The 11,458-nt window shown below is 45.5% G+C and overlaps 2 protein-coding genes across 3 annotated transcripts; both read right to left on the reverse strand.

Moving 5' to 3' along the window:
- Window positions 1-385: 385 nt before the first annotated feature.
- LOC130537801 (14-3-3 protein epsilon) lies at window positions 386-6,179 on the reverse strand. Of its 2 annotated transcripts, none has more exons than XM_057054844.1 (6): window positions 5,977-6,179; window positions 3,391-3,590; window positions 2,520-2,626; window positions 2,018-2,224; window positions 1,813-1,949; window positions 386-1,166 (listed from the first exon to the last, which is right to left on the reverse strand). In XM_057054844.1, exons 1-6 carry the CDS (start codon window positions 6,038-6,040, stop codon window positions 1,117-1,119), a joined length of 765 nt encoding a protein of 254 aa, XP_056910824.1. In that variant the 5' UTR covers window positions 6,041-6,179; the 3' UTR covers window positions 386-1,116. The 2 variants fall into 2 exon arrangements, with proteins under 2 accessions (XP_056910824.1, XP_056910825.1); XM_057054845.1 differs by lacking the exon at window positions 386-1,166 and adding an exon at window positions 1,680-1,728.
- A 1,121-nt stretch (window positions 6,180-7,300) lies between these two features.
- LOC130537799 (adapter molecule crk-like) lies at window positions 7,301-11,097 on the reverse strand. The gene is made up of 3 exons (XM_057054842.1): window positions 10,527-11,097; window positions 9,048-9,652; window positions 7,301-8,424 (listed from the first exon to the last, which is right to left on the reverse strand). The coding sequence occupies exons 1-3, from the start codon at window positions 10,744-10,746 to the stop codon at window positions 8,290-8,292; spliced, it is 960 nt and encodes a 319-aa protein (XP_056910822.1). The 5' UTR covers window positions 10,747-11,097; the 3' UTR covers window positions 7,301-8,289.
- Window positions 11,098-11,458: the final 361 nt, after the last annotated feature.

An 11,458-nucleotide genomic window follows, 5' to 3' on the forward strand; every position in this document is an offset into this window, starting at 1 on the left:
CCTCGCTGTGTGAAGGAGAGGTATCGCAGATCTTTCAGCCGGCTGCTGTCAGACTGCACAATAAACATAACACCCGCTAGCACAATCTGAATGTTATATATTCTGATATGTATATTGTATTCACCCTCTGTACTATGTACAGGTATACAGAGCATCCATTTACCTGGATTATTGTAAATATACATCCTCTTTGTATATTCCAAATTCTATTTTTATCTTAATTGTCTCTGCGTGCTCTTGCGCTGTAAATTTCCCCGTGTAGAACAAAGGACCTGAATCTGAATCTGTTCATATGTGGTGAACGCTTGCGGCGCCAGAGATCAGGTGAGGCGTTTGCTATGTATCGCCCCCTACTGGCCGACATTAGACAGACAGAGACACTAACTGAGTGGTTTCACTTTGAAGTTTAATGTCATTATTCCATGCTGTGTTTCATAAGAATACAGATGGTACGTGTGGCTCCGGTGAGAACATCCAGTAGTACAAATCAGATTCACGACATTACGTTACAAACTGAACAGGAGAAGAAAAGAGAGAGAACCTCAGAAGAGGAGGACAGACCTGGCAGACCTCCATTTTCCAAACCGTTGACATAATGTGTTGATGCAAATCTGCGCTACAATCAATGTTGAGCGTCAATCTCTCTCGCACACACTCACACACACTCTCACACACAGTCTGCTAAAAAGGTGTTTCTAACGTCAGACCAGAGGGATGCTGGGAAACACTTCCTAAAAAAAAAAAAAATCCCCATGCGTGGAGGGAATAATGGGGCACTTATAGTTCTTTCTAAAAGCGTGGCCAATCCCTTTGAAAGCGTCCGTCTCTGATGCATTTCCTCACTTTGCAAACGTTTGAAGAGTCATGTGACAGAAACGGGGAGAAACGCTGAAGTTCAGAGTTTGCATATGTGTGGTGCAAATACAGGCGAGCGTGTTGGCAACACCATGGAGCAAAATAAATGGGTCAGATGAAGGGTGCAACGCTGCAGGAAAGCAAAGACTCATGGGTAATCAAGTAACACCCCCGTGGAGTGGAAATGAAGGTGAAGTGTATACGAAGAGGAAGAGAGAGGGCTACAGGAAGAAGAGGAGGATGAACTGGTGTTTGATGGTCTCACTGGTTCTCTTCTGCATCCTGCAGTGTTTCATTGTTCTGTTCTTCAGCTGAAACAGACAAAAATCACATTTTAGGTCCCATTGAAAGACAAACACTCATCGCCACATATGGGGAAAGCTAAAGCTGTACGAGCAGCAGGTGACCCCGTGGCGCGTCCTCGATCACATTTACTGATGAGATAACACACCGACTGTACCGGTAAAACTGGCCACCCAGGAGTTACCACGGTGATGGCAAAGCAAGATAAGGAATTAACAGGTGCAAAACAACCAAAGGCAGGAGAATCCATCAGAGCTGAACCAGAGATGTTTAGAGACCGACGCCTCATGCAGTCATTGCTCAACACTGCCAACGTGCACACGAGCACGGGTCTCCAGCCTCCACCTGTGCTCCGGGTGAGCACTGCCCAGCAGATACAACAAACATTCAAAGCATTCATGCAAAACTATAACTGTTCTGATATATGTGAGCAGAACAGCAGAGGCGTGGATTAGTGAGGACTGAGAGGAGACAGGAAGTGAGGTGGAGAAGGCAGAGACAGGAGGAAAGACTTACAAAATAGAGTGATATAATGGAGGAAAAGTGGAGAAGAGGGCGGTCCTTAAGACTCTACAACAGAATGAAGGAGAGATGAGAAGATTAGAGGGGAAGAGAAGAGACCGGAGCCGGTTTTGATGCCGGAACACGTCTCACCGTCTCCCTGCACGTCTGAGGTCCATAGTGTCAAGTTGTCGCGTAGCAACTGCATGATGAGCGTCGAGTCCTTGTAGCTCTCCTCATTCAGCGTGTCCAGTTCTGCTATGGCGTCATCAAACGCTTCCTTCGCCAACCTGTCAGCGGAGACACCGGTCAGTGATCGGCGGATCGCCTGCACAGCGAGCCGGGAACAGTCACGCACCTGCATGCGCGGTCCGGCGAGTTTAGGATTTCGTAGTAGAAGACTGAAAAGTTGAGGGCCAATCCCAGACGGATGGGGTGTGTGGAAGTGAGCTCGCTCTGGGCGATGTCGTTAGCAGCTTTGTACGCCATCAGACTGTTCTCCGCCGCCTCCTTCCTGTCGTTCCCTGTAGCAAACTCTGCCAGGTACCTGTGGTAATCTCCCTTCCTGGGACACAAACAGAGTCCATCCGTCACGTCACTCATTGAACGTCCAAAACACCGACTGCTACACATTTAAACAGGACAGTATCATCGTATGCTAACAGGAAACCAGAGCAGAGAGGGACAGAATCAGAGAGATAGACAGACAGACGCTGGTATTTGTAGACAGGTCGGAATCTTCTCATCCTTAAAGATGCTCAAGAGAACCTGTCAGTCTTCAGAAACATAAAGAATTCGGTTGTTGCAGTTAATGTTGAGCAGAGGGGAGCATCCTCCTCATCTTCTGGGCAGAAACTTACATCTTGTAGTAGAAAACCTTGGACTCTCCCATTAATGCAGTGGGGATCAGGTGCTTGTCCAGTACAACCAGAATATCGTTGCAGATCGTTTTCAGCTCGTTTTCAATCTGCAAACACAAGATTAGAGATCCTGAGGATCAACTCTCTGCTGGAGCTTAAACAGGGTCAGTTCAGAAGCAAAGCGTGTTTCTGGTTCTGTGAAAACATGGATGGAAAATGACCAGTTAGCTGATCTTAGGCGAATGCTAGCTTTAGAACCTGTTCTGACCAACCTTAGAAAATAGAAGACGAGGAACTCAGAACACACCCAGCAAACCCTTGCTGACTCATTTAGCAAACAGGCACCAGATGCCAAAGCGAGTTAACGTATTCATTATAAAAGCCATCGCTAATTTCATAGCCAAGGAAATCAGAGCGATTCAAGCAAAGTTTAGCAAAGAAAAAAACATCCAATCGTCCGGTGGCACTCTGAAAGGTCATATCTGTAGCTTGAGTTCTTCATAGCTGTGAAGCATCTAGCTATCGCAATCACCTCTAACAGGAACATCTGATCCCATGTGTCTCACACATTATGTTAAGTGATGGTAATGTTCAGCTACTCATACGGTCACAGCACAGAAGAGCTGTACATGGACGACAATTAACATGATGTGACATCGCATCACACGTCCAAGAACTTTGGCGAAAAGCAACAGGATGAAGAAAACTCTCTCGCTGTCCATATTACTTTGATGCGTTGTAGAGGGAGCAGAAGGCAGCATTAGAGGCGGAGATTTGCGTCTTACATTTGGGGGTGGAGCTCTGTTCCCGACACCATCCCAGTTTGCTAACAAATGACACCTGTGCTGTGAAAGGGTAAAGGTCAACTCACCACTTTCCTGTACTCCTTGATCATTTTCATCTTCTCCTCTGCAGCTTTGCCTTCTTCTTTCTGCTCCAGGCTGCTAATTATCCTCCAAGAAGCTCGTCGAGCTCCGATGACGTTCTTGTAGGCAACCGACAGCAGGTTCCTCTCTTCCATGGTCAGCTCCTTGTCCAAACCCGCCACCTTCTTCATCGACTCCACCATTTCTGAGAAATTGTACAAATCCAGTTAACCAAGGAAAAAGCCCCAATTGAACACTACATTTATCCTAATTAATTTTCTACACATTTGCTTTGTTTTTTTGAGGATTTCTGAGGTCATGAAGTTACAATACCATCAACTGATAATTACTTGCGTCACATTGCTGATACCGATAGGTTCATATTACTGACCCATCCATAACCACAACTTAAAGTTCTGGCTCTTTAACCTTCTTTTTGTAAGTAACACACAATAATATTTAATATACGAGATACACTTGGGACATGTCACCACACCCCACGTTATAGTTTTAGCATTTACCCCTATAGCAGCTACTAGGGCTGCTCTGTATTCTTTCAAAACGACTTTTCAGGTGGGCTACGATTTGTTGTGTTAAGGCGTGAAGTCTTCTTTCGTCCTCTCGGAATGTTTGCTTTTATAAACAGCAACGCTGTTGTCATTTGCTGCCACCCGAACAAACAAGCCCACCGATGAAGGTTTAATTATTCCGCTGTTAGCAGAGAGACAGACAGGCTTGGGGGACTATGACGTAACCAGAGGAACACGGCATGCTATTAGGCTATGGGGGCCTCCAAAGAGTTTTACCATTTTTATTGAGTCATCAGATATATTAAATTGGTAACCTGTTTTTATTCGACTAGGGAGAAAGTCCTCTCCCTCCATTTCTGCTGATATTTTATCTGATAACTATTGCAAATTCCCCCTTTCATATTGTTCAAAAGTTGGAGCTCGTGCGGCAACATAAATTAAAACTCACACGTCCTAACAAGTAGAGATAAACTCATTACGCAGAATGGTGCTCCGCCCATATCACCAACGCCAGCCTGACGTATCAATCATTGTTTCAGACGGTGTGACGTGCAGCCGTACGCTGTAGCGTGCTGATGTAATCTGATGCCGGAAGAGTTGCCCTACAATCACCTTGAAGACAGACCCGAAAAACGAGATTTGACAACCTTAATATCGTCTCAACACAACGTAACTGTACTGAGTGTACTGTAATACCTGTACAGGTAGAAGAGTACACAAAAGGTGGAGCCCAACATTCCACACATGGACGCCTCAGCACCATCTTAAGTCAACTATCACACGCCTACTCGCTGACACACATGGACCTTCCGTGTTACCTCATTTTGGTTTTATCTTAATGTTTAATTATCACTTTCTTATGCAGCATGCCAACTGTGTACACCGACCCCAAAAGGAAAGTCCCCGACTAATGTCATCACGCTATTACTGGACGTTAATTTAGACGTTTGAACCAATGAGCAACAATTCACACCGTCATATGCAACAGATGTACAACATCTGACACTGCTCCAATTGACCTGCAACTTTAGGATGAAAAACAATCGCAGAGGGGTCCCAAAAAGTCCCATACAGACTGCAAATGCTCACACTAATCACTAAACAGATCCACACATTTCCTTTTTTTTTTCTCAATTTGTTGAGTCCGTTTTTTTAAACAGGAAGAGCGATTCCTGCCAAAAACCGCAGGTTGGCCGACTGCGGACGAAAGTTTGGTCTTGGAAAACTTCTCAGCTGTGATTGTTGATAAGGACCAATCACAGATCAATGATCTCTTCTAACCCCGCCCCCTGCTGAGCACAACTGGGGCGACACCCATCAATCAATACTGGACCAGGGCGCATGCGCATTTCAGACATATGGGCTAAATCTGCCGTGTCCGAATTCATGCCAAACAAACGACCAGCATGGTGTGTAAACGATAGTTTTCGGGACTGACTCGTGGTTGCTGCGATATACCGGCTTATTAAAGAATGTGTTAATACGGATATCGTTTGTGTTCATGTGTTCTATCCCCTCCCAAAACACAATTGGATGCGATTCGTTATCAAAAAACACCACTTTCCCTCCGTTTAACGTTTCTATGGAAACAGCCGTTTGTCGATCCGCATGCTTATTAGCTCGACTAGGTTGTCACAAATGTTGGGCGTGGACGTTAGCTGCCTCTTTATACCTACTGGAGTCAAGCGTGTCGCGTGGTGGCGCTAAAAAAGGCTAGTGTTAGCATATGTCGATTTGTGCACTTAATGGAAGGTGACGAGCGGCGACGGGAAACTAACAACACCGACGAAATCATTTTTTATTTAAAATTATATTTTTTTTTTAAAAAAAGGGATCGTGGTGCATTTCCCACGAGGTTAAAGTCGATGTACACTCCGCTGGGGATAAGCACAACGCGAACATTTACTCGTTTAAAGATTCATTCTGCCAACGAAACCTCCGCCATTTTGTCTCTCGTCCGACCAATCCATGTGAACGGCTGTACCTGCGCCTCGGATCCCCCCCTGGGCAGGGATACTGTAGGGAAAGAGCTGAACGTTTTTGGAAAGCTCGGAGCCTTACCGTCATATCTTTCCGCCTGCTCGGCCAGTTTAGCCTGGTACACGAGGTTTTCTCTGTCTGCCATGGTGCGTGGATACTGGGACCTTTCGCTGCGTCCCGCTTAAAAGGGAGGATTATCGGCTTGTCGGCGATTCCTGGTGGTGATCCGCAACTGCACTGTAGTTCAGCTGAACGAAGCCCCACCGGGCGGCGGAATTTTTTCCAAGGATGTTGAAGTCAGGACCCACCCTATCGCGTCTCTGATTGGCTGTGGGATCCTCGGTGGGTTGAGCCAATTCAGTATTGCGGACAAGGGATTGGTCAGGCTTGACCGTAAAGCCGGCCAATGGGCGACCTCGTAAGGCGAGTTGGGGCTTCCCCGTCCTAAGAATAAAACTAATTCGCTACCGGTAGCACTAGCGTAAAGATGGCGTCGCCTTTACATCCGGGGACCCACGCAGCCGCCTTCATGTACGCCTCCGCCCTCGTGTCAAGTCCCGCAGTAAACTCCTGTCCCCAAATCGATTCGCATATCGATTTACCAGGTGTTATTTACGATTACGTTAATATTTTTGTAGGATGAGAACGCTACGTATCTGGTTCTCTTGTATATGGTAAATTGCTTAATATATAAAACAATAGTGCGCATTGCAGTAGCTGATACGGTTGAAGTCGCTATATTATGCTATACAATTTATATTTTAAAATTTATCTTCTGATAAATAGGTTAAACAGCTTGAGTATTTGGTTTGTAGAGTTTATGTGATTCTCTGCAGGTGTTTAGGTGCACGTTGTAGGTTTACAAGTAAAAAACAAATAAAACGGCACTTAAACGTTTACTGAAGTTTAAAGGCCATTTTCTTTAGGTCGAATCCTTTTCCGGAAGGCAGTACAAAAATGTAAACTTGGGTTTTATTAAAATATACAAATTGAGAATGAAACATTTTTCTATTAACTAAAGAAAGTAGTAAAGAAGATTAATATTATACTGCAGCCTGCCACCAGGCCAGCTACACACCTTCATCCATCGAGATGGACCTCCATGCATCGTGGTCCTCAGATTTAGTCAATGTTCAGAGTACATTAGCATAGAGGCATTAGTTGCCAAACATCTACACCAGAAACCAAAACTCTGAGGCAGGGGAACACACACCCAGCTCGCCCCAGGCGGTCTCTGAAGTTGACTCACATACTGTCATGTAAATTACACACGGGTGTTACCATTAACCTTTGACTAGATGCAATACTTAAATATTCAGCACCTCCAGTGAATTCATCCTTAGTTTGCATATTTTTAAGCCCTATTCCACCTTAAAAACTAAAAAGGGGATTATATGAGCCATAGTTGTGCTGCTAAACCTTTAATGAAGTAGTAAAAATACACAAAATAAAGCCACAAACTTGGTAAACATATTGTCCATATCTGAGCGATATAAAAAATCACAGAAAAGGTTAAACTTTTTTGGATAATTAAAGCAGTTGTGGGGGTTTATGTGTGTTGAAAGTTAGTCTGGAACTGAAGCAGGGCCACATTAAAAACATCCCAGTTCTTTTGTCTTCAGTGACAGAATTTTACATTTCTCTCAATTCTGTCCTTCAAAGGAGATTATTCTCGTTATTGTTCTGGAGTGTAACATTGTTAAAGAGGAACAAAAGGAAGGAAAACCAATTACGCATTAGAGATCAGATCCTCCGCCTCTCCAGCGACCTCTGGTGGCTGATCGCAGTACATCATTTGTGTGGTTTTTGATAAAGGTTCCTGCCATCGATTTCTACCTGCTTGTATAAACAAGAGTTCACACGAGATGCAGTGAGCGGAGGATGTAGCATGCTGAAGATGACCTGAAGTCCATCAAATTTAGAGGTCACCCACAGATTCTCATCCTGTATTCTGATGTGAGGGAGGTCTGATCTCATTCTTCTCAGCGCTCACGTGGCCCTTTTCCCCACAGGATGATAAATGGTGGAACACTACAGCGGAATTCAGCCAAAACAGGTCTGGTGGTGGTGGTGGTGGAGGACCTGGTTCTCTCAACGCTCAATTAGCTCATCCCACTAAAATCTGTTCTGGTCCATCTCAGAGTTCCAAACCCAGGAGAAAATCCATTCAGAAAAAAATCTGTTTGTTCTCCAAAATGTTTCAATAAATATTTCATTGCCTGAAACTGAGATTGGGCACAAGAAAACCACAGGTCACATGACATCAGCACCACGTTAGCGGCTGAAAGGACTTGAGGCGACGACTCCAGAGTGTTTCCAAAGGCTTGTGTGCTTCTTTCTGGTTGTGAGAGAAAATGGCTGGCAGAGGAGGGAGGGACCACCAGGGCAGCGACCTCAGCTGTCGCCATCGGGGTGCTGCTGTTCCATCAGGCGAACGTGGGTGAAGGGGAAGTGACCTCGTTTACCTTTGCACTCGCCCTCCCACTGGCCGTTCACGTTAATCTTGGTCACTTTAACCATCTCGCCCACCTGACCAACAACACACAGAAAACAACTATCCATCAATACGGTGATGCAAAGAAATCATTCAAGCTCTCGTTTAGACAGGCGCCGCCGCACAATTGTACTCACTAATAACGATATCCTGAAAATACTGCAGTATTTGCATTTATTGTTGATGCAGACAAAGTAATCGATGATTTAAATTTGGCCACTTTAAAGTTCCCTTTGACTGATTCGCGATCAGAACAATGGGGAGTGGGGTCAAAGGTCAACATCCGTACCACCCTTCGCAATAGAACCGCTGACTTTGCGTGCGCATGTATCAGCCAGGGCGACCGCCTCATCAGAGTCAACACAAAAGGTCAGAGTTGGTGTGACTTCTGAAAATTTGACCATGGGAATGTGAGAAATTCAGAAATTCTTTTGTTTCTGGCAGAATAATTGGATGATAATGGATCGTAAGAATTTAACCTGGATAATTATTGGTTAAATTAACTCAGATTAATAAATAAACATAACACACGTTGACCCTTTTGTAAGTCATCAAATAAGTAAAGTTCAGTTACTTAAATTCAACATTTAAAACTTTTGTATTTGGCACATTCCATCCCGGGTAGGAATGAGAGAGGTTGGTTTGGCGGGTTTTGTACCTCCACGAGTGACGCGTCTTGTCTTGCGTTTAGGCGTTCACGTTTCTGGATGACGCGAGCATAAACGGGTCCGTTCTGCAGGTTTGGCAGCTGTGCGTTTACGACTGGCTGGGCGTACTGGCCCGGGTCACACAGAGGGTTGTCCTGTGCCCCGGCCATTCCATCCGTGCCGCCTGTAGGCCGCCCACCCTCGGGAACCTGTCCAGGTACCGAGGTGGTGGGGCCCAGGGCGGCAGCGGTGGGTGAGGCGGGCCGGTACTTCTCTACGTACGGCACCGGGATCATTCCGGCACGACCCTCCTGGTTGGCAGCGTTCCACCACTGCTCCTCTGGCTTCTCCAACACCCGCAGGATGTCGCCTTTTCGGAATGGAAGATCCTCCTCGTCGTTCCCAGAAAAGTCAAACAGCGCACGCACAAACTCCGCCTCCTCTTGCGGCGGTGGTGGAACCCCAGCCGAGGAACTGATGAATCCCGTGTGTTGGGCCTTGCTGACGGGTTCTAGGAGCGCGGTCGTGTCCAGGTAGTGGATCTTGTAAAACTCTAAGAGGGCGGGCAGTGCTTCGAACTCCTGATCGCCGATCCGAAAATAGGGCGGAGTCAAACCTGACAGAGGAAACGCAATGTCATTTTCACACCTTTGAGCAGCTCGTAGGTTTCAATAAATCTAGAAATCAACACCTGCCTGCAAAGTATACTATTGCACTGCCATTCAAAACTGGTAATATGGATTGAATCAATACTAGTAGGAGATCTACATGAGATCTTTTAGAGCAGAGCCCTCAAAATCTATAAGGGAACCCTAAAAATCCAGAATCGAACCCAAACCCTCCCTGGATCAGCAGTGATCATCTATGAAGTGATTGAGGATGGGACCCAGCAGCACTTGAGGGTTCTGCTGAGAAACCACAGACATCAACCCACAAACATTTGGGTCATTTGTCAGGTATTGTGCACCAAAATGACAAATGACCTAAACCCTGTTTAATTAATTCTCCATTCTGTTGATGGCCCGTTAGCTCGGTCAGCTAATTCGAAAAGTTGCAACTTTAGCGGCTCTCTAGGGGGGGAAGACTACGTGTAAAGCAGATTTAAAGTAAAACCAAAACTCCAAATAAATTTTAACCACAGGAAGAAACGGAAACGTAATCATATTTAGAGACGCGGGGTGTCTTTTGATACGAGTGCTAACATTAGCGGGAGGGGGGGCTAACGCTGCTGAGCCCGGCAGGGTGGGCGCGGGGAGACCAGAACCACCTATTTAAGCTCCAACTTCATGTTAGAAATGGCGGACATGTGCCATACAAAAGTCCAAGATAAATGCAGTTCATGTTTTTACTGACCGAATCGGAACTCGTTCTGTACGGAGAATGGATCTGAACTCAGCAGAACTCCCGGTGACACCGCCGGAGCTGAATCAAATCTCTCATTCGGCCCTTTTCTTGCGCAAAAACCGACTGGGAACCGGGTTCAAACTCACCTGATGTGGACTGTCGGTTGTCACTGACACTGTTGATGATATAATGGGACACTTTGGAGTTCTCGGACACAGACAGCACGTAGCCCCCCCGGATGCTGATCGAGTCCCGCACCAGGAACACACCGTGTCTCTGCCCCTGTAAGAGAGAAACGGCTTCCTGGCGGGTTAACCGGCCCCAGTACCAACTATCGCGGTCTTCGGCATCAAAATTCCCTGCCATGGCGGTGAGTTCTTGCGGGAGGCTGGAGGCCTCTTCCTATTCGCAACTCATACAAAACTTTGGTTGACTGAAGATTGCGGCCGGGGAAAAAATTAAATCACGCCCGATTCCAGCAACTTCGGAGCAACTCAGAGACCCTAAAGACGGTTCGGTTACTCCGAGAGAGTCTGCGGTGAACACCTCAAATGTAATAAGGGTCGCGCATAAATACAGACAACTACCACTAGTGATAATGTGAGATTTAAAAAGTGAGGATTGAAATGGCGGATCTGAGGAAAAGTTGACCTCATCTACCGGAAGAGATGCTGGGCAACGGGAGCGGCGCATTCACGGACCGCGAACGGAATACGACAAACGAGTTTCAAAATAAACGACCAGTTAAAAAAGAAAAAAAGGCGCGCAAAGAAATATTTCATACTACTCCTAATTCTTTTGTATTTTAATAAGCTGTTCTAATGAAAATCTTGAAAAATATTGTTCTTATAGTAACTTCTTTAACTGGAATCACCAGAGGCGTACTAATAGATGGTGGTGCACCATGATTTAAAAAACAGCACCAAAAACTGTACATCATCAGTTAAAGCAAGTAAAAGTGTAATTTAATCATTTTCTGAATTAAACTAACAGTCTTTGCTTTTTTTCTCAGGAAAAAACCCTTTGTCCTGCTATTTTGCATTCAGTGTTTATTTGTAACAATTGATAAGTTACCTAC

Source organism: Takifugu flavidus, chromosome 14 (genome assembly GCF_003711565.1).
Source record: "Takifugu flavidus isolate HTHZ2018 chromosome 14, ASM371156v2, whole genome shotgun sequence".
Taxonomy (NCBI): domain Eukaryota; kingdom Metazoa; phylum Chordata; class Actinopteri; order Tetraodontiformes; family Tetraodontidae; genus Takifugu; species Takifugu flavidus.